This window comes from Diadema setosum, chromosome 20 (genome assembly GCF_964275005.1).
Source record: "Diadema setosum chromosome 20, eeDiaSeto1, whole genome shotgun sequence".
Classification (NCBI taxonomy): domain Eukaryota; kingdom Metazoa; phylum Echinodermata; class Echinoidea; order Diadematoida; family Diadematidae; genus Diadema; species Diadema setosum.
Window position 1 is genome coordinate 10,593,986 of NC_092704.1, and position 24,098 is coordinate 10,618,083.

A 24,098-nucleotide genomic window follows, 5' to 3' on the forward strand; every position below is an offset into this window, starting at 1 on the left:
ATAAGCGTTCGTTGAATGTTCAAGAAACGAAATATATGCTTTTTAGTAATACTGTTGGCATTCAAAGTACAGATATAGTTCTGGATGACACTCATTTAGAAAGAGTTTCAAATTCTAAATTCCTTTGTGTTATTGTAGATAAGAAACTTTCTTGGAAATTGCATATTGCTTATATTTGTAATATAATTTCACGTAATACAGGCGTTATCAATAGACTAAAATTGTGTTTGTGCTGAGTAAGTACGTGGATGCATTTACGTTTGCCAAGTGACTTCAAAATGACGACAAACATAAATGCACATCATAAAACAGACAAGTAATCACTGAAGATTACCATGAAATAGTGCATATGCTCCAACAATTAAGTGTTTCATTGACTGTATTAATGGAATAGAAATTGCTTTCATATGTCTGTGCATAATCTTATTTTTGTATATGATACTCATTGCGTGAATACGGTGTATGAGCAAACAAATCAATACACACACCTACACACAGAAATGTGATACACACACGCACAGTACCCCGCATAATTCAAATTCATGAAATTCTTCCGTCGAGATGTTTTCATTGCAACTGATTGACAAATTGCTCTACATCGACGTAAATAAGCACTGCATTGATCAGTGTTTTAGTGTTTTAGAACCAACACTTGCTGTCGGGTGGAAGCTCGGTGGTCTAGTGGAGATGACGCCTGTCCGGAGATCAGGAGGTCGTAGGTTCGAATCCTGCTCCTCACGTATGTACGCCCATGATTACTTTTATCATGGCTACTATACTAAAACACTGATCAATTCAGTGCTTATTTACGTCGATGTAGGGCAATTTGTCAATCAGTTGCAACCTCCGCAGCATGTTGACATCAGATAAGGTAGGATAAATCAATTTCATTGACGCTGTGGTGACAGTGATCTAAAATTTAATCTCTATGTCTCTGAATTTCAGGATTTTATCATCTTTGACCAAATAGGATGGTAAATTATGATAAAGAAGGGCATTGGATGGGACTTTGACTGACTTAACAAGAAAACTTTCTTCCATCCAAGGACATGACATTTCGAGAAAAAAAAATACTTTCACATTGTATAAGTTGATTGACGAAAGAAGAAAGAACGAAAAAAGAAGAGCGAACCATCATGAGTTCAAACGCATCCATTTGTCTTGCATACCTTGTACTAACTTTACAAATATGATACCCAGTTGGCTCATCTTTGCCAGGATCTTTTCCACATGTTTGTGGTTATAAACTGGTTTGAACCTTTGTTTTAATTCCGACATTTATTTGCATCCATCACGCAACTCTGGAGAAAAATTAAATTCGGATCAGGTGAGATTCCATTGTGCGAGCAGTTCAAGGACCGCGAAAAGAGGCGCGTTCATTCCGCAGCACACGAACGTCACGTACGTACCCCTTTACACGTGTTTCTTTCTATTTCTTTCTCTCAACTGCTTTGCCCTCTCTTTCCTTTTCTTTTCGTGGAGAACCATACATAACGCACGCTCGCAAAGCAATCCACGGGTTTCGAAGAGAGGAAACGGCGCCTTCCCACACGGGACTTGCCGCTCAGCTGACGATCAGCTGGGAGGGACCTCGGGCTGGATGTGACGTAATAAAGTCAGCGAACGGACCTCATTAACCATTCTACACGTGCACCCTGCTCGTCTGCCTGTTTGAGGGAAAGGGTAAAACAAGGCGACATATCAAAAATGAAAGACAGAGGATCCATGCACGAAGACAATGAATGAATTATATATATATATATATATATATATATATATATATATATATATACATACTTTATAGTACATATGCATATCGATTTCCTGTGGGAGAGTCATGGGGTGAATGGCAAGATGACGAGGTGCAATGTGGGCGGGGTACCTTCGACAATTGTTGAGGGATCAAAAGCTTGTTGCCACGGCATATCTAGGCGCTAAGCTTCTTTGAACATGCGCACGATTGTTGCGGCTCGCATTGGTTGACAAGACAGCCTCGCGCGTGCGAGGTGGACGAAGATAGCCAATAAGGATGAAGCACCGTACAGACTTGGGGCAGGCCCGAGCTAATGACACCGTCCAAGCGATCAGCTGATCGTCACTGCTCGACCGTGTGGCAGCCGCAAACACACTCACTCACAACCACCTTCCACCCCCTTATCACCGTAGAAATAAAATCTGGAGATCTCTTATTGATCTCCACACACATACACACTTCAGGCAACAAAATCTCACACTCTTTCCGGACAATCCTCCGCCAACATCCTTCTGTAACAATGACCCAGAACAGCCAACCCCTCGTCGTCCTCCTACTCATCGTCGAGCTCGTCACCATCACGATAGCGAGCCATCCGCCGTCCTGGCGTCGCCACATGGACGAAAGAAGCGCAAACATCATACCGCGCACAGAAGTCTCCGACGAGGATTCCACGTTTGAGGCCTCTGATGAAGTACCAACGGACGGCGGTCACACCCCCAATCCCGTCCACCAGTCGCCTGACGGTGGCTCGTCTGCATCGGAGACGACTACTACCCAATTTATGGCCTGCCCAAGATGTGTGCTGCAACAGCAGCAGAAACAGTACCGTATCGACAGCATCAAGCGACAAATTCTCGAGAAGTTTAAAATGACAAAGCCCCCTAACGTCACCCGACAGGCACTCAGCAATCCTGCCATAAACCACATCATCCGTCGATACACCGGTTGGACGGAGGACCCGATGCTGTCGGATTCGCCCGGGCCGCGGCACGAGCCACGGGAGCAGTCGCAAGTGAACTACGAACAAATTCTCCTCTTCGCCAAGAAACGTGAGTATCATTATAAAAAAGACTTACCAAACAAGCATATCTAACTGCCAATTCCTCAGACAGTGTAATTTGACAACTATTTTGTGCTCATGTCCTGCTATCTCTAAATACGAGGCTGAACTTGTATCCTGGAAACGAAACTTGTCTGGTATAATTTGCATCCAGGTTCCAGGTATCCCTTCCGTAATCAAGTACTGGGTTTCCTACCTCCCCGGGAGCCGAATCGATCCTCTTTGAACCATGTGGCTAAAATCCCCCTTTGTCCGTAAGTTATGTGGTCAAAAGGACCGAAATAGTCACATTTGATTTGATTTGATTATACTTTGACTACTACTTTCATCAATCAAGAAATCCACCTGTTCAGCCGACACGAATCGCTCGGAAATATTACATGTCTAATGTATTTATGTTTTCGTCTTCTTCTGATGGGCTTTGGGAGTAATAGGGTATGTTAAAGTGCATCAATTCAAGTTTTAAAAGTTATTTCTAGAAAACGGCATTTCAATGACAAGAGAGTGTGTTTCATCGTCGGCGTAAATACGCTGTCGGGAAAGGCAGAAGGTTAATATTATTGCTCGAGTCTTCATTGATGTAATTATGACTTTTTGCATGTGTGTAGTGTGTGTGTGTGTGTGTGTGTGTGTCAAAAGAACGCTTTATTTCTCACCAGCAATTTTTGATGAATTTAGACAGGACTATTATGGCCATATGTCCATATTTTTCGTTTTGAAAAACTGAAAAAAGTAAAGACGTGCAAAATGGGGGGGGGGGGGGGGCGGGGATACTGAACAGAAGTCAGCGAAGGTAAAATATGGTATAATAAATTTCAGCTTTAGCTGTCTAATATGGTGCATTTCGTTTTCCTCCCCATAATGGTATACTTAGTTCATCCACACACGCTAGTGCTTCTGTTGCATAGACATGGGTAAATGCTAGATAAAAGGCAAATGCACAATTACATAGCTTTAAACATTCGCAGGAAGTACTTGTATATAAGTGTAAAATCGATTTTTTGAGAAGGTACCTTGAAACAGTTTGCTAACGAAGTATGAAATACAGCTAAAAGAGAAACAATTGAATCCCTTTCCTCTGTGTATAAGTCGTAAACGGAACGTTGTGCCAGTTTACCAGGTCATATCGTCGTGCCTCTAGAAGTTTTGAAAAATCGCGGGCGGAAAAATGTCGACGGGTCATTCCATTTTGCGAAAGAGGGAGATCTCGGGTCGCAAGAGCGCATTGTCGCATTTACTTGTGCTTTTATTTGTTACCGACCTAGCTCTGCCGTCGGGTTGCGGTTTTAATTCTGGAGTCCGTAGACTGGATTTAAAGCTGAATTGATTTTTTTTTTTATCTTTCAGACGAAGGTTAGGTATTGTTTATGATAACCACTTGTTATTGTCATTGATTAACAGTCTGACAATTCCAATAAGTGCAGCAGTCAATACACATGCACGCGGATATGTACAATGTACAAAGGCACCGTTACACACACACACATATACACACACGCACACACGCATACATCTGCATACAACCACTACTCCTACTACATGTGATCATTATGTTATTATATAGAATATATATATATGTATATAATGTACATATATATATATATATATATATATATATACATATTTACACAATGTGTGTGTGTGTGTGCAAACACATAGACATAGTTATCTGTAATCATAATACTAAAACCTTCATGTGTAAAGTCCTATCAAAGTTATAGTTGCAAACAAATAGAAAGAAATTGATTTTGTTTCCGAAACCAGGTCTTAGAGAACGGCGACTTGCCTTGGTCATTCCCAGGGTCAACAAGCGATTATGCAATGGACACAAAGCCAAAGAATTGGCGACAGAAAGTGGGAATTGGATCTTTGCCTTCTTTCATTGGTCGATGGACCTTGAGGAAGCGATTTCAGAATCCATTGTTATTGTGTTTATGAATTTTCTCTTGACTGAGACACGCGTATGCCATTCAATTAGAGTGCCGCTCCATGATTACGCAGGCTTTGGCAAATAAAGGTGAAAATCCAAGAGAAATTTTCCATAGCGACATAGTTCGTGGTGTCATCTCTTCTAACCAAATCCAGGTAGCTTTAATGATAACCTTACTAAAATATTTGCAGTAGCAGTACCTTTTTTTTTCAGTTCGCTATGAGCTCTGTGATCTTCGATATCATTTTATTTTGCAATGATTTGATAATAAAGGCACCATTTTCGAACTTTTGTTTAGTACATTTTCAATAGATATTGGTACGAAACTCGACAGCATGGGCACATATATCTTTTATGTGCTGATTAAAAAATAATGATTATGCATGTATATAATATAAGCCCTACACCTCTAAGTAAACCTCTCTGCCACCGGTAAATGGAGGAAAATCGTTGCATGAATCATTTTGTTCTGACAGGGGGAAAAGATAATGTCCGCGAAAAATGAGATCGCTTCGGTCATACCAAATTACAATTTGTTAGATCCGGAGCTTAGCGTTTGTCTGATGCCGTACATTTTGTATAGCCCGGATTTATGTCTGTAGAAGACAGAATCTTCTCCTTGAAGCGCCGGTACTGTCTGTTACCAGGGGCAACCGAGGCCTTAGGTTTTCCCCGATTTCTCAGCTGAGTATTAAGAGAGGCCGCTAATCAATATCGCCATATTCATGAAATGCAAATTACTATGAAGATTTTCAAATACTGCGAGAGGTTGCTGTAGGGGGACATGAAGCTATGGGATCTTAAACATAACTTTATTTTGGTATGTAGTATTGTCAAGGCAATTGATAACATGACTGCTGCATACCATTTTGCCTGAAGTAGACTTGTAATGTATGCATCAGTTTATTTGGGTCAGTACTTGTCAAGTTTTAGACGTCTGCGACCTCATTCACTTCGACCAGCGAGAAGTAGCCGCAAAATTATCATTTTACCACGTAACTATTTTATGATTGCTTATGGTCCTTGCATTCGAAAGAAATTAACATTTGAATTTTACATTCCTACATCATGAGAAAGAAAGTGTTACGTGCTTTTGTCAAACTTGGGTTACACAGGCTAAAAACTGAGTCATCGAATATTTCTTTTCTCCTAAAGGAAAAATGTGTAACGTAATGCTTGAAATCATGGCAATAAAATACGTTTGGAGGTAATCGTACTTGGCAACGGGCTTTTACAAAACCAAAATGTCTTTTTAATGTAACTTCTGAATGAGACTTGGGAAAAAAGCTAGTGACGCTTTTAAAAGAGGAGCATCCATGATGGATAGATACCACTCAACGTTTTTCAGACGTGTAGGTCAACCTGACAATCGGCGCATCAAAACGGCTATTTGTCACGTATTGCCAGCGATGAATGGCGAGTTGTTTCACTTGACAGCATTTGTAGAACAGCGAGCATCGTCTCCAAGCGATTCATGGCCGATGGTCAACAAACAGGTCCGCATTTACCGTTTGCCTATCATTTGGGCGGGACCCGACAACCATCCCCCTTCCCACTCTCCCCACCTCCACATCCCCCCCCCCCATTTTATCCGGTAATATCCTTCTTGAATCAGTTCACCATGTTCCCATAACCATTAGCCCTCTTGCGGTAAAGCACTTCTATCTTTCTATTCAAATGTCCAAGGCAACCATAAGTATTTTTAAGGGCTCCAAAGGATGTTGACCTCCCGTAGAAACTCCCATTCGGGATGGCGAATTGGATACAAAGTCATCTTGGCCTAAAAAACAACCTAACCAAAATGATTTAGAACAGTATGAAAGAGAACGACGACAATGCAGACGCACTAAAACTGCAAAGTCATCACAAACCACGTGTACGACTCTCACTTTTATTTAATGCTTGCACCAAGGTGCTCCATGCTTACACTGGAAAACAAAAGTCAACCACCACCATCAAGAAAAAAAGAAAGAAAGAAAAAAAAAGAAGGGTGGGGGTAGAGCTCGGATGAAATACGTACTAAGAGGAATAGTTTTATTACTTCACGCCAAGGTAGCCATGAAATAGTCTTGTATGGAAAGGGGAACATATGAAGAGTTTGTTCGCAAAAACCGATAAGTCCATTTTTGAAGATTCTGAAGTACGGTCTCTGTCATAAAGTACAAAATAATACCTTTTAAATGATTTATTGGTCACTAGATATTAAGGTATATTTTTTGATGTTATGGACAAAAGAAGCAAAAATTTCCTTATTATTCTCTTTATTTTTCTTGACCTTAAATCGCATATATCTCTATTTGGCAAATATGGACTTATCGGTTTTTGCGAACAAACTCTTCATATATATTCGAGCTGATGAATCTGCTGTGATATGTGATTCTGCTGTTTAACGATGAATACAGAGGAGTATTTCAGGATACTTGGTACTCGACAGCCATCGAGACCACACGATGCAGATTCTGATTCTTCTCTGTCATAATCTTATTAAAGTTGTGATTATGATATTCTACCGATGCGAGTAATCGGCCATATACTGATTTAATTATTTATTTATATTTGGGGGGGGGGGGGGGGTTGGGGGAGTGGGGGTGGACGTTGAAACTTTTAACGTACGCAAACCAGATTCAGAAGCTGTATCCATTCCATGAGAGTCCTGTGGTACAGTAGGTATGACACCTAAATGGGAGGTCATAAGTTCGAGTTGAAGTTTTGACGAAGTACTCAAACCAAGTTCAGAAGTTGCATCCACTTTATGAGAGTCCCGTAGAATAGTAGGTATGACACCTAAACTTGAGTTCTTGAGTTAGAGTTTAAAGGCATAATTTACCATTTGAAGATGAAACAAAACTCAGCTTTTGTGCTTCAAAATAGTTCTAAAATGTGAGTTAGGGATAGAAACAACCAATGTGAAAATTTGAATCAGTATAATGGATTTAAGTATTGTTTGATATGCAAAATGTGAATAATAGTTATAATAAAAAAAATGTTTCCAGACTAAATCGTCTACAGTTATGGTTTATTGAGAAAAACAGTGATATCTCGTTATATTTTAGGATTTATTGTGAAATTCTTATAAGATAGGATGTTTTGTGATACAACTGACCTACACATATGCATAAAATGTGTTATCTTGAACATTTTTAAATCACTGCTCCCACTCACACAAGCTGGATTGAGAAACTGTATCCGCTATGAGAGGATGAGTTAGAACCATGTGGTATACTGATATAGTAGAAGACACTTAAACGAGAGGTCTTGAGTTCGAGTTGAATAAGTTTTGACGAAGTACTCAAACAAGGCTCAAAAGCTGTATCTACTCTATGAGAAACCTGTTGTGTAGTAGATACGACACTTAGACGGGAGGTCCGGGTTCGAGTTGAACTTTGACGAAGTACTCAAACCAGGTTCAGAGGCTGTATCCACTCCTTGAGAGTCCCGTGGTATAGCAGATATGAAACTTAAAGGGGAGGTCCTGAGTTCAAGTTGAAGTTTTGACGAAGTACTCAAACCAGATTCAGAAGCTGTAGGCCTATCGACTCTATGAGAGCCCTGTGGTATAGTAGCTATGACACTTAAACGAGAGGCCATGAATTCGAGTTGAAGTTTTGACGAAGTACTCAAACCGGGTCAGAAGCTGTATCCACTTTATGAGAGTCCTGTCACCTGTGGTATAGTAGCTATGGCACTTAAACGGGAGACCATGAACTCGAATTGAAGTTTTGACGAAGTACTCAAACCAGGATCAGAAGCTGACACTCTATGAGAGTCATGTGGAATAGTAGCTATGACACTTAAACGGGAGGCCATGAACTCGAGTTGAAGTTTGGACGAAGTACTCAAAACAGGTTCAGAAGCTGTATCTTCTCTATGAGAGTCATGTGGAATAGTACACGTAGCTATGACACTTAAACGGGAGGCCATAAACTCGAGTTGAAGTTTTGACGAAGTACTCAAATCAGGCTCAGAGGCTGTATCCACTCTATATGAGAGTCCTGTGGTATAGTAGCTATGACACTTAAACGGGAGGCCATGAACTCGAATTGAAGTTTTGACGAAGTACTCAAACCAGGATCAGAAGCTGACACTCTATGAGAGTCATGTGGAATAGTAGCTATGACACTTAAACGGGAGGCCATGAACTCGAATTGAAGTTTTGACGAAGTACTCAAACCGGGTAAGAAGCTGTATCCACTCTATGAGAGTCCTGTGGTATAGCAGCTATGACACTTAAACAGGAGGTCATGAGTTCGAGTTGTAGTTTTGAGGATGTACTCAAATCAGGCTCAGAGGCTGTATCCACTCTATGAGAGTCCTGTGGTGTAGTAGCTAAGACACTTAAACGGGAGACCATGAGTTCGAGTTGAAGTTTGGACGAAGTACTCAAAACAGGTTCAGAAGCTGTATCTTCTCTATGAGAGTCATGTGGAATAGTACACGTAGCTATGACACTTAAACGGGAGGCCATAAACTCGAGTTGAAGTTTTGACGAAGTACTCAAATCAGGCTCAGAGGCTGTATCCACTCTATGAGAGTCCTGTGGTATAGTAGCTATGACACTTAAACGGGAGGCCATGAACTCGAATTGAAGTTTTGACGAAGTACTCAAACCAGGTTCAGAAGCTGACACTCTATGAGAGTCATGTGGAATAGTAGCTATGACACTTAAACGGGAGGCCATGAACTCGAATTGAAGTTTTGACGAAGTACTCAAACCGGGTAAGAAGCTGTATCCACTCTATGAGAGTCCTGTGGTATAGCAGCTATGACACTTAAACAGGAGGTCATGAGTTCGAGTTGTAGTTTTGAGGATGTACTCAAATCAGGCTCAGAGGCTGTATCCACTCTATGAGAGTCCTGCGGTATAGTAGCTAAGACACTTAAACGGGAGACCATGAGTTCGAGTTGAAGTTTGGACGAAGTACTCAAAACAGGTTCAGAAGCTGTATCTTCTCTATGAGAGTCATGTGGAATAGTACACGTAGCTATGACACTTAAACGGGAGGCCATAAACTCGAGTTGAAGTTTTGACGAAGTACTCAAATCAGGCTCAGAGGCTGTATCCACTCTATATGAGAGTCCTGTGGTATAGTAGCTATGACACTTAAACGGGAGGCCATGAACTCGAATTGAAGTTTTGACGAAGTACTCAAACCAGGATCAGAAGCTGACACTCTATGAGAGTCATGTGGAATAGTAGCTATGACACTTAAACGGGAGGCCATGAACTCGAATTGAAGTTTTGACGAAGTACTCAAACCGGGTAAGAAGCTGTATCCACTCTATGAGAGTCCTGTGGTATACCAGCTATGACACTTAAACAGGAGGTCATGAGTTCGAGTTGTAGTTTTGAGGATGTACTCAAATCAGGCTCAGAGGCTGTATCCACTCTATGAGAGTCCTGTGGTGTAGTAGCTAAGACACTTAAACGGGAGACCATGAGTTCGAGTTGAAGTTTGGACGAAGTACTCAAAACAGGTTCAGAAGCTGTATCTTCTCTATGAGAGTCATGTGGAATAGTACACGTAGCTATGACACTTAAACGGGAGGCCATAAACTCGAGTTGAAGTTTTGACGAAGTACTCAAATCAGGCTCAGAGGCTGTATCCACTCTATGAGAGTCCTGTGGTATAGTAGCTATGACACTTAAACGGGAGGCCATGAACTCGAATTGAAGTTTTGACGAAGTACTCAAACCAGGTTCAGAAGCTGACACTCTATGAGAGTCATGTGGAATAGTAGCTATGACACTTAAACGGGAGGCCATGAACTCGAATTGAAGTTTTGACGAAGTACTCAAACCGGGTAAGAAGCTGTATCCACTCTATGAGAGTCCTGTGGTATACCAGCTATGACACTTAAACAGGAGGTCATGAGTTCGAGTTGTAGTTTTGAGGATGTACTCAAATCAGGCTCAGAGGCTGTATCCACTCTATGAGAGTCCTGCGGTATAGTAGCTAAGACACTTAAACGGGAGACCATGAGTTCGAGTTGAAGTTTGGACGAAGTACTCAAAACAGGTTCAGAAGCTGTATCTTCTCTATGAGAGTCATGTGGAATAGTACACGTAGCTATGACACTTAAACGGGAGGCCATAAACTCGAGTTGAAGTTTTGACGAAGTACTCAAATCAGGCTCAGAGGCTGTATCCACTCTATGAGAGTCCTGTGGTATAGTAGCTATGACACTTAAACGGGAGGCCATGAACTCGAATTGAAGTTTTGACGAAGTACTCAAACCAGGTTCAGAAGCTGACACTCTATGAGAGTCATGTGGAATAGTAGCTATGACACTTAAACGGGAGGCCATGAACTCAAATTGAAGTTTTGACGAAGTACTCAAACCGGGTAAGAAGCTGTATCCACTCTATGAGAGTCCTGTGGTATAGCAGCTATGACACTTAAACAGGAGGTCATGAGTTCGAGTTGTAGTTTTGACGAAGTACTCAAATCAGGTTCAGAGGCTGTATACACTCCGTGAGAGTCCCTTGGTATAGCAGATATGACACTCAAACGGAAGGTCCTGAGTTCAAGTTCAAGTTTTGACGAAGTACTCAAACCAGATTCAGAAGCTGTAGGCCTATCCACTCTATGAGAGCCCTGTGGTATAGTAGATGACTCTGACAACGGGAGGCCATGAGTTCGAGTTAAAGTTTCGATGAAGTACTCAAACCAGGTTCAGAGGTTGTATCCGCTATGAGAGCCCTGTGGTATAGTAGTTCTAACACTGAATTGGGAGGTCCTGAGTTCAAGTTGAAGTTTCGACGAAGTACTGAAACCAGATTCAGAAGCTGTAAGCCTATCCACTCTATGAGAGCCCTGTGGTATTGTAGCTATGCCACTTAAACGGGAGGTCATGAATTCGAGTTAGAATTTTGACGAAGTACTCAATAACCAGGGTCATAAAGCTGTACCCACTCTATGAGAGTCCTGTGGTATAGTAGCTATGACACTTTAACGGGAGACCATGAGTTCGAGTTGAAGTTTTGACGAAGTACTCAAACCAGGTTCAGAAGCTGTATACACTCTTTGAGAGTCATGTGGAATAGTAGCTATGACAGTTAAACGGGAGGTCATGAGTTCGAGTTGAAGTTTTGACGAAGCACTCAAACCAGGTTCAGAGGCTGTATCCACCCCGTGGGGTCCCGTAGTATAGCAGATATGACACTTAAACGGAAGGTCCTGAGTTCAAGTTCAAGATTCAGAAGCTGTAGGCCTATCCACTTTATGAGAGCCTTGTGGTATAGTAGCTATGATATGACTATGACAACGGGAGGCCATGAGTTCGAGTTAAAGTTTCGATGAAGTACTCAAACCAGGTTCAGAGGTTGTATCCGCTTTATGAGAGCCCTGAGGTATAGTAGGTAGGACACTTAAACGGTCGGTCGTTAGTTCGAGTCCAGAGGTCGAGTGCGTCAGTCCTTTGACAATATGTTTATCACTGATGCTCTTTTAGACACAGTTGTACAATTGTGATAACTGGCAATACTTTTTAATGTTTTTATCGATTTTAAACAGCATAACAATGGACATGCAAATATTGTGCCTGAGAATTGCAATGGAATTATTCTTTAGAAGAGCAGCAGCAACAAACAAGAGTGACTATACCCAGGGTGACTGATACCGAGGCCATGTCCTCATTTCCGTCTTTGCCACAAGCTAGTTAAAGGGATGGTACAGTTTCGGTTGAGATGGGGCTTCAGTTTTCCAACGTTTTTGGATATGATGTTTTGAGATAATGTGATGCCTGTTATGAACTATGAAAGAGCATATAATTCTAAGAGGAATTAAAAGTTATTTGATGAAAATTGGTTTTGAAATGGCTGAGATATCCAAAAGTGATCCTAAAGTATTCCTAATAAAAGGCGGGTGTCACCTTTTTATTAGGATTGCTTTGTTTTACTTTGTTTGTTTTTTATAGATATCTCAGGCATTTCAAAACGGATTTTCATCATATTGTAAAGCTTGAATTCTTCTTAGAGTTGTATGCTCTTTAACATTTCACAAAGTGGTTTCTAGTATTTCGCAAAAAGTTAAAAGCTAAATCCTCACCTCAACCAATACTATATAATTCCTTTAAATGGACAGCTGTATAAACAGACTGGTGAATTATATACTTTAAATCCGTGGCCTCCGAAATGTAGAAACTTCTCAGGAGTTTAATACAGCAGAATTTAGAACTTCTCGTGGATCTGATACATCGGAACCCGGGAGCAGTGGGTAACTATGTCACAATGCATGGTGCCGTTGGCGTCATTGCATTTGCGAAATATAAAAATGACAAATATGAAAAAATCAGTCAGATGAGAAATAAAGAACAGGAGAAAAGTCTATAAGATCTGAGCTGTATGCTTAATTCATTCAGTTCATGTTGATCTATTTTCTTCAGTTTCCTTGAAAATCAAACATGAAAATTTTCGCTACATGTATCTGAACAAAAATATACATGACAATTTCAAGGCCATATTGTCCATTATAATCCTCAAAGTTTTTAAACAAATACAATGAAATCAAAGAAGTCAACGATATACTTAATTCCAGTTTGAGAGAGAGAAAAAAATGCATGAGTCTACCGTCTAAAATAGATGCTTGATAGTAAATGGCAGCCTCACAAATATAGAAAGCAAAGAAAAACGGCAATATGCTATTGAACTTGTCTTGTGCTAACATAGTGGAATAAACAATGGAAGTGAGTAGGGAAGGGGAAAAAAAAACAAGCAAAGTGACCAGTGTTGCGTCTGACCAGTATGGCGTCAAGATATAGTTAGACAATGGAAAAAGGAGAAAAGAAACAAGAAGCAAGAACAGCGTATTAAGATACGCGTGTAATCTATCCCCATCCCCAGTGATATCGAAGGTATTATGTATGTAGATTGAACGTACGTGACAGCTTAGGCAGCGCCCATCGGTAGACTAAAACCTCGAAGAATAAATGCCGTACAGCAAACTCATCTGCTTCATCTGTGGCGCCCCAAACGAATAAGGACGTTTACATTGGGTACCGTACGATGACACGTAGGTTAAGTAATCAGTACTTTAAGGAATCCGCTTTCCCTTTGTCGAGCTAGTTTCATCTGGATGGCGTGTGCGCGTGAGAAGTCATGGTGGGTGAATGACGTCATAAACGGCGGACGGGTATAACGGCAAGCTAAAAATAAAGCTTTAGTCAAGTCGGCAGACAGACAGCTCGACTTGATTAGATATGTGCCCTCATTTAGCACCTCTGAAATCCCAGCTGAACAAGGGATGTGCTCGAGGTCGCAGAGCAGTCGCATCGTGGGCGAACCCCAAGGCCCGAGCGTTTTGCTATGTACCGATCAGCTGATGTGCGGATATCATCGTTATGTAATCGTCTCTCGCACTCTCGAGTTATAGTCCCATGTGAAGCGCACTCACGCTTATCGCGGAGTGGTTCCGTTCAGATTGATCAAAGATAATCTTTTTTTTACTCTCTTTCACGGCGCTGTCAATGCAAAAGAATCATAGGCTGCATAAAAAAAGGAAGGAATGAACGAAATTGTCCTGCAGAATAAGATTAAACATGCTTTATGCAGAATGCCTGTTTAAATACTACATAATTCTCTTACACCGCTCAAATAAAACTACCACGAATTCATAGCACAATCTTGCATTTGCTCACTTGAAGCAATCCTCATTACGATCTCAATTCATATAGACATTTGTACTTTAACGCGCAAGCACACAGATCGGCACTCACTCTCAATAATAATGTTCTAATTGAGGTAGTGGCAAGTTGAGATTTAAAGATCACATCAATGATCTGTACGTCAAATTGTTCTCTACGCGGAAGAAGGAGAAGAACTTGAATACGGAGAGCGACCATAATATCAAGACCGGTTATCAAAATTGCCCCATGCTCACAAAGTATGAAGTTAATTCAATCCTACTCATCTACCGAGACTAGCGTCTGCAGTACAGGATTAATAAAAATGTGTTTAATTCAGAAATTATTGATATTATTAATAGAATTGTTACTAAATTAATTAATCAATTCATTCATTTATTCATCCTTTCAATAATTCAATTCACTTATTCAGGGAAGTCCCTTTTGAGAAGTACATCAGCAAATATACATTTAATATTCTGAACTTAGTCCGCGTAGACTGCAAAATATCAACCAAAATAACAAAATTGATCTTTCTGTTTTATTAGACAGTATGAGTATCAATCAATTAAAAATACAAAACTCAAATATTGCATTACCTTCTCTACTGTGGTCATGAACTTAAAAGCAAGGCAATGAACGAAATATTGCTGAAGATTTTTTCATTCACTCTTCCAAATAAAAGTCGTTGATTCTTGCTCAACTAGACAATTTGTTGGAAAGACTGCACTTTCATTTTCTATGCCAGACGATTTTTCTTTTCTTTTCATAATACGACTTCAGTTTTGTTATATAAAACTATGGGACACAACAGGGGAGCTTTATGTAGGTGTAACCATGACACTTCCAAGTATAAAGTTCGAGATTTGTTCCCATTTGAGAACAAAGGTTACAGAGACATATTCCCAAGCTGTCACCTCCTTTGTAGCAATTTTAGTCTTTCCAAGAAATATAACGTGTATGACTAGACGTATTTCATTTTTTTTTTTGCATGCAATCACGAACTCCACAATGCTGGAAGAAAATATGTATGTGTGTGTGCATAGATTTGTGAATGTGTATGTGTGTGTTCGTAGGTATTGGGGGGGGGGGGGAGGTTGGTGGCGAATGATAGGAGTGTCACAAATGGCCAAAAATAAACCCAGCTAAAACAGGGGAAAAAAAACCCCCAGAAATATTCCCTAAATCACGCACCTGGGATTTGCCTGAAACTAGCAGTTGGCAAGAATTATTTATAAACATATTTCCTCTCCATTTTAGGATTGTAGATGTAGCATATCAAATCTTCTTTTTTTTTTGATATAGTCATTTGTTGATCACACCTCCTATTCTAACCCTCTCTTTACTTGAAACCTCAAGAAAATCATGCTCTACATGGAAATGGAAATAAACTAACAGATTACAAAACAAAGTATAATTTCACCTGAAAATCTTATGTGATCTTGTCCAGGGAAAAGGGGTCTTCTCACAAGCTCGGCATCCACGAGTCATACGGCCCACGAGCTAGACACCAAGTAAAACAGACCCACCAGCTAGACACTAAGAAAAACAGGACCATGGGCTAGACACCAGGCAAATAAAGCCAACAGGCTCTACACTACGTACATTGAGCCCATGATGTCAAACTCGTGGGTATTTATTGCCTAGCGTCTAGCTAGTGGGCCTTGTTTGCCTATGGTGTCGCGCTCATGAGTCTCATTCGCCTGGTGTCTAACTCGTGGACAGTATAGTTCGTCGGCCTGTTTAGTTGATGTCGAGTTCGTGGGCGTTGTTTGCTTAGTGTCTAGCTCGTGGGTGTATGACTCGTGGGCTGTATGACTCGTGGGTGTTGAGTTCGTGACGTGCCCACGTGAAGAGAAGCAATGAACCAGGGAGGTGAGAAGCCTTCCTAAATGAACTGATGAACTGGGAGGGTGTTGTCTCAACATTAAAAATGAAAATGGTAATTCCTCCTGAACCACACGTAATCCCACTACGAATGATGACAAAAATCTTCTTGTTTTAAGTTGAACAAAATGTTGCAAAATGTTGACATTACAGAGAAAACAAAATCGTATTATTCGTATCACAGCCGATTTCCTGCACAATGACGGACAACTGTAAAATATTGATAAGAGACGTATGGTTGCGATAAACTGCACCACCTTACCAGCAGGTCAGGGATGTTGTCTGATGCACCATGAAGAGTTATCTCACTAAAGTGGTGTATGTATACGGATCAAGTTATCACTACGAATGGACCGCTGCCGTTGAAAAGGTATACAGTAAATGGAACACATCTGCGATGATTTCAGAATGATTTTCAGGAAATTCCTCCTTGACGTGCTGTAGATGACTGAAGGAAAGTTCAGAGGTTGTTCATCCACTTGTCAGCTTTTAGCGCAGAATAAGCTGAATATTATGAAGGCATCGCCCCTCGGTTGAATTAATACAGTTAAAGATATTCACCAGTGTGACAGTTTCGGAAAAAATCGAAGAAAACTCTCGAGTCATCTGTGACTGGATGAAAACTGTCTACATATCGTCCATTCCGATTATTAACCAAAACAGGAAAAGACATAAAAGACAGGATAAATACAGACGAATACAATACAGCCGATACTGGAACGAGATCATGAGACTTTCACACTACAATTCTAAAAAGTATTTTACTAGTGGTGATTTGCGATTTTACTCCATGACAGAATGATGCAGTACTGTAGCTTTCTGTCAGAAAATGACCGCAGTTCTATTTGCTGGTAAGCATGTATTGTACTATTCAGGAATCTTTGATTTTGAACTTTAAATGCTCACTTACAGATGTATATCTTTTGGAGTGTGAGACATGAAATTACGTAACAATAGTAAAAGAATAATATTGCTTAACGAAACATAAAGGAAACATTCCAGTTTTCCTATCAAACGTTTTTAAAATAATTTGATTTAGAATGTAAATCTCCATTCACACAGTTTTAATGCTTTATTGCTTTATTCTCGAAGGATTGCCCCTCAAAATGTATTTTAACATAACATTGTAATGTTGCAAAGAGATGGAAGTTACGTCGTGTGCAAGTCATGAGTCCAACACCCACGAGTCATACAGCCCACGAGCTAGACACTAAGTGAACAAGGCCCACTGGGCAAATAAGGTACATGAGCCCGACACTAGGCGAAAAAGGCCCACGAGACCGACATTGCTTCACGGGGCTTATAATGTGTATGCAAAGTTGGTCTCGTGGGCCCTTTTTCTCCTAGTGTCGAGCTCATGGGCCTTATTTGCCTAGCGTCGAGGTCATGAGTCTTAGTTGCCTAGTGTCGAATTGATGGGCCTTTTTGCATAGTGTCGAACTCGTGGGCAGTATGATTCGTCGTCGATGTCTGGCTCGTGGGATGACCCCTGTACGTCTACTTCCATGATGCACAGATAAAGGTACAGAAGTGTTTCAATGACGGATAATCAATATACTATAATGGACACTGATTTTGTATTGACACGTTTAAAATCAAAAGAGTGTGAAGAATGATCCCGTATTTATAATAATAGATATCACAAGCCTTTTTCTTTTATGCAAGAACACGAAATATTCATTTAATATCAACAACAATACAACAACAACATTAACATCATCATCATCATCATCATCGACAACAACAACATAAATCATCTATGCACGTGTGACTGTTGAATTGAGTGCAATTTCTTATGTGTGCGAGAGTGACATAGTGCATTCCCGCCAAAATGAATACCCAGGGTATCCAGATCTGAAGTCGAGGACGCATTTGCTACTTAACCACACGTGTTCAGAGATTAGGTAATCTGTTTACAACAGTCTCAATTGAAATGGCGGAGTTAATGGTAGTATAGAATGCGCTACATCTTCGCCGGTTTTCAAACAAACAACGCCCGTTGTTGACTTCTCCTATTTATGGAAAGTGGTCCTCAATCCGTTCCCGGCACCATAGCGCTGGACAAAAGGCTTTGTGCGTCTTTGTTGGCTTCTGAACCATGAGAATTGACAGCTATTCTCCATAAACTGTCACTCCGGCTCCTGTTTGTGCTGTATTTACCGTCCTCGTCTGTTGAATGGGATGGCAGGATCCCTTTTCTGCCACGCTTATCGTTTTAGTATCAATGGTTACCACGTTGTTTGCCTTTAAATCCTCCCTTATTGTCCAGGCCAGACGTCAATAGATTTGATGTGATAGACCCTTTAACGGTATTAGTGTCTGTTAGGAAGAAAACAATGCACAGGTGTCGGTTTCCCCTGAAGGAAACAGTTTGACTGACGACGTGTATTAAGGCATACAGGCTGCGGCGTTTTTTTTACCCCTCTTTGGTTTGTTGTTGTTGTTGTTGTTCGAATATACCTTCTTTTTACGACTAGGAGGCTCCGCTGACTATTGAGGAAGTTGGCAGTCACTCTAAGATCTGCGTAAAAGTGACTCAAACGCCCTGAGACACAAACATCATTAAGTAAAGAAAAAGAACATTTTATTTTATGCTTCCAGACAGGCAAAAAATGTCTTCCCTCAAATTTCACCGACCATCATTAGGTGCGTTCGTCACACTGCAATGATGATAACTTATGTCTCGTATGCGATGTTGCAAAACTCCATTTAACATTGTTATTCTGTTGCTCTATTCACTCACTTTTTGTTTGAATTCTGTGCTGCTTCGCTGATGATGGATATCGAACAAATGACCCGCAAAAGGCAATACAGACATAATATAACACTCATAATTTTGATGAATCACGAATTGCCAGCATTATGTGCCATTTGGTCGTTCCTATGTGAATTTGAGGACGTAGCTCTGGCGGATTTGTGTACCATCTAGGAGAATTAGTCCCTGCAGAAGCTGGCCTTGTGAACAAACACAGTTCTCACTTTCTCCTTATTTCGAAGAAATTTTCGGACAGCAATATAACAAACATTAAAAGAAATGCATAGTGTGGAAATCATACAGTGGCAATAAATTTCGCAATCGAGCACTAGGACATTTGGATGCATGTTTAGACATATTGAGTCTTCAAAAACAACTACTACTGCTTCCAATTAAATTATTAAAGTTTTTTTCCCCATAGAATTTCTCTTTGTATTATAGAGGATGAGAATCCTGGATAGAATTTACCACGATGAGAAAATCTTGGAGAATTTAGGGTCTATGTTCTAGCTACTCCGACCCTCTTGAAACAGATGCGTATAAATGCCTACCACCTTAGATAATATCTACAGGGCCCCTTTGAAGAAATTGTGTTTTGCCTGAAGGGGCTACTCCGGATTTGTAAGAACGCGTATCATTATTATAATGATTCGTTTCGAGCCTCAGTTTGAGGAAAATCTACATGAAAACGTGATGCACTTGTAATTGTCCATTATACTGTAGGTGCATCTCATGGCGAGAAGTACAGTGGGCCATGAAACTGCCTACATTTTGTTCTAGCCTCGCAGAAAGAATAGTGATGACATTAAAGTCTCTGAAGTTTGAAGTTAGATTGTAAGTGATTATTTTCAAAGAGCGTAATCATTCAACATTTGTATTTGAATATTCTTTTAAAACTTCTGCATTCCTTCTGCAGCACCACAACAATACGAAAACGAGATCTCCCACCGTCTATATTTCAACGTGGCTGAGAAGACGAAGGGCTATCGGGTGACGAGTGCCAAGCTCCACTATTACGTCGCACCAGCCGCCGTGATTCAGACCACCTTGCACCGGATGACCGTCGAGAAAGTGATGGCGCCCGCCAACGGAGAAAGCAACGCCAAGCTCCACACGGTAGCCATAGTCAAGGTCCCCCTGAATCTCCGTCGGGGGGAATGGAGAAGCATCGACTTCACCAACGTTGTCCAGGGATGGGCAGCCGACCCGGATACCAATATGGGCGTGTACCTGCAGCTCTATGATGACGGGGGTAATCCAGTGGTTATCACGAGTACAACTCCAGAAGATCCTATGGTGAGGCCACCACTCCATTGTGGCGCCAGCAATCTTGCCAAATGATAATCCTAAATACTGTATTTTTTAACATTCCTGTTTAACTCCAGAATGGTGTAAATCAGATATGGTACCGTGAGTTAAAAACCTCTGAATCAGACCGCTTGCAGACTCGTGAAATATTGACAAAAAAGTCGACACACCCCATGGACCATCCATTAGTTTGAACTATGAACACAGAGGCTTGGGCCATTCTTCTGAATGCGTCAAAGATGGTTTGTGACTCCTCTAAATATATATTTTTTTTAACATTCTGTATTGTTATGAGATTTATTTCTTCAGAAATGTGGATTTTTCAGCTAGCTCTCTCAATTTATATCATCATTTAATAAAGAAATCATCACTCCAATTGAAACTTCAAAATTCTGAAACCTATATAACAAACTTCATTGCCCATCTGATTAAACAAGAAGTTATTCTCATTTGTGTTAAATGGTAACTCAAACAAGATCATAATTTACATATGAAACTTAAATGATGAAAGAACAGAATGGTGAGCAAATCACTATAAACCGATAAATTAACTAAGTGATACAAAACAAAAAGTACTACAAAGTTAAAAGCATGTCTCAGAGACAGGAAAATGTGTTGCCAATACCCACCGCTGACACGAGCAAGACTCGGATCACCGAGCAGCCAAAGATCAACCCGGTTGGGAATATCCAGGGTTGGGCTATAAAAACAGTAGTCGTAAAAAGAAAGCAGAAATCACCAAATCACTACCGTAGTCACCGCGGCAAGCAGAACTGGAGGGGTACCCGAGAGTACATAATTATAAACAATCACACACAGATTACAAACATTCACATTCACACACCTTTAAGAGTCCGTTGTCACGTTGCCTGTTGGGGTTGCATTTAATTATTTCTTTTTCAATTTTAATTATTTCTTCAACTTGCTCTCTATTATAATAATCTAACTTTCTTTTTCTGTTTGTCCTGACCGCAGACACCGTTTTTGGAACTGAGCTTGTCAGATGCCCATAGAAACAGGCAGAGGCGGCAAGCAGATCACACGTGCTCTGAGGACGCGGTTGAGCAGCACTGTTGCAAGTATCAATTGCTGGTCGACTTTGCACAAATCGGTTGGGACTGGATCATCTCGCCACGGCAGTACTTCGCCAACTACTGCTCCGGAAGCTGCCCCAACCACTACAGCTACCAATACCCCCACACCCAACTGGTCAGCCAAATGGGCCAGATGGCCGTGACGGGCCCCTGCTGCTCCTCAAGCCTCATGAGCCCCATACAGATCTTGATGTTCGACGATGACATGAATATCATCTTTGCAGAAGTCCAAGACATGGTGGTCGACAGCTGTGGCTGCTCCTAGAATCTCGGCCCGACTGCCATCAGAACATCCGATCCATTGTTGGTTGCAACGTCGACATCTGCAGCAGCACCCATCACGGACTTGCCGATCACTTAGCAATCATTTCTCTGATGCTTAAATATGAGGTGAAGTCAATCAGTAATCACAGATGCTGTGCGACTTTTTCTATTGCGTTTGACAATAGAAAACACAGGTCAGAATGTTCACCTCCCTGGCTGATGAGCAGACAAGCTTTCAAAGACACCAACATGTTATTATGATACGCTTTCAGAGGAACAAAGTACACATTCAATGTATCAAAAATATCTATTCACTGATATTGGTTCAAAATGAAATTCTACATACATGCAAGCATGGAGCATAATAAGTGTGTGCGACAATACGCTGCCAAAAGCGAGGCTTGAAGTCATACCCTTCCTGAAGTTATAAAAGACTTGGTCGTTTATTATGATCTCTGATATAACAACCGTGGTCGGATACCTTTGCTGCAAAGCAAAAAGAAATAAATTAACAATGAAGAAAGCCCAAATGAAAATCGTTGAGCATTAATATCTGGAAAGTGTTCAAAGATCAGACGAAAGACTATGATGCAGTATTAAACATGAAGAAGGGCGAACTTTAAAACTGATTGTTAGTACAGTGTAAAAGTTTGCAAATTGAAGCATAATCAAAGGAATCTCAAAATCGATTTCAAATGAAGCCGTTAACATACAAATAAACTTCAATTTGAGATAAATAATGGAGAAGTGAAGTAAATTCAATGCAGTTTCAAAGTTTAACCTCTGTTAACACAAATAATAAGCTAGTTCACATTTACAATTTGGGTCATTGCAGACCTTCCCTTGAAACTGACTTGAAACTAAAGTATTTGGAAAATTGGGTAAGTCTTCATGAAAAACAGTATGTTATAAGTATTAATGTATGAACTAGCTGCATGTCGGAATGCACACGTGAATGTGTATCCTTTTCTTAAATAAAAACCATTCATGTAGCAATTACATGTAAATCATGTCTGCTTGGCTGTTTTCAACTGCTCTTCTAAGAAGATTAATCCATGTTTTGAAAAGTATATGATTCAGAGTTTCTTGCAGACCATTGCTTATACTATGAACTGGTTTATTGAGGCAATGAGTTCTTGATATGAAATGTATTCTAGTGGTAACTGAAATGATTTGCAGTTGTTAAAACTGCTTTATATGGAACTTTACCTAAAGCAAAATGCTAGGGTAGTCATTATTTTGATGTAACAGCCCTATTTGAAAGCTGACGAGGAATGTACGCTTCGGCAATCATTGCTTGCTGAAAAAAATGGATTTCTACCGTATCTGAGTAAATGCTAGTAGCTAGTAATGATGATATGGTTTCGTTGTTATTAACAATCCATGTGTGAGGACTTAACGTGGCATAAAGTGCAATTTCCTTTTACCATGAACTTAAGTTATCTAAGTATGCCATTCTGACTTTGCCATGTAATTTCCTGTTTCCTACTTTTTTTTTCTTTAAATCTTGTCATCTGTTCGGTCGTTACTAACTTTCATTCTATGCAATGATGTAATGACTTACTATGATACTGTGAGAAGTTTCCAACTACACTTGTAGATATTCTTATCATTTGTCGCAATGCTTAAGAATCAGACATTAGGAATCAATCGTTGTCCTTTGGAATCCGTTGTAAAAAAAAATGGATATCCTCATAGAAAACTCTGCAACATGAAATTTCATGTTATTGTCGAGTAAAGAAGGAAGTTGACATGATATCATAATAGTGCAGTTTAGCAATTGTTGTCATAAAATGACATTTTAGGCACGAGCCTAGCTTTGCAAAGCAATTTCTTTGTCTTTATACACTTTTTTTTTTGGGGGGGGGGGTGGAGATGAGTAGGTGGGTAGGCGGGGATTGAGGTTGGCGAGGAAGTCCGGTTAATGCAAAAACCTGGTCGGCGAATGTTGTGAAAAAATACCAAATTGTATTCATTCATAAGTGCATGGACACTTATATAATAATATTCAAGACAACTTTAACAAAGAGGGTGATGCCAAACACACAGAAATACAGAAGTCTCGTGGAAATCGCACATGAATTGATTAAATCAAGAATTAATACATTTTCCCGGAACAGAACTATAGGTTGTAGATGTAGAATGATTAATAGATAAGGTGATGGTACCGCTGGTAACACAACGCTCCTATACCTGATGTATGAAAACTTTCATAATTTATTTCATGCCACGCCCCCACCACCACAAATATGAAGTAAACGTAATGATTTTTGTGTGGACAAATCGAGTTTTTGTGAGGTAAATACATTATCATCTCATTATTGTCACAGTGGCTGAAACAAAATAATTAGGTTTTATGAACACATGTAAACTCCACCAAAGACTAAAAACTGTCTCATTGTATATTCGTTTTGATACAACAT

At 40.3% G+C, this 24,098-nt stretch overlaps 1 protein-coding gene across 1 annotated transcript; it reads left to right on the forward strand.

Annotated features, from left to right (window-relative positions):
* Nucleotides 1–2,106: 2,106 nt before the first annotated feature.
* LOC140243761 (growth/differentiation factor 8-like) lies at nucleotides 2,107–22,431 on the forward strand. The gene is made up of 3 exons (XM_072323426.1): nucleotides 2,107–2,805; nucleotides 19,926–20,305; nucleotides 21,293–22,431. The coding sequence occupies exons 1-3, from the start codon at nucleotides 2,274–2,276 to the stop codon at nucleotides 21,674–21,676; spliced, it is 1,296 nt and encodes a 431-aa protein (XP_072179527.1). The 5' UTR covers nucleotides 2,107–2,273; the 3' UTR covers nucleotides 21,677–22,431.
* Nucleotides 22,432–24,098: the final 1,667 nt, after the last annotated feature.

Excerpts from the sequence above, each read along its gene's own strand:
- LOC140243761 (XM_072323426.1), top strand. The coding sequence starts at position 2,274 with ATGACCCAGAACAGCCAACCCCTCGTCGTCCTCCTACTCATCGTCGAG. Across the intron at positions 2,806-19,925 it reads TCTCCTCTTCGCCAAGAAAC|CACCACAACAATACGAAAAC; the intron begins GTGAGTATCATT and ends TTCCTTCTGCAG. Across the intron at positions 20,306-21,292 it reads CAACTCCAGAAGATCCTATG|ACACCGTTTTTGGAACTGAG; the intron begins GTGAGGCCACCA and ends TCCTGACCGCAG.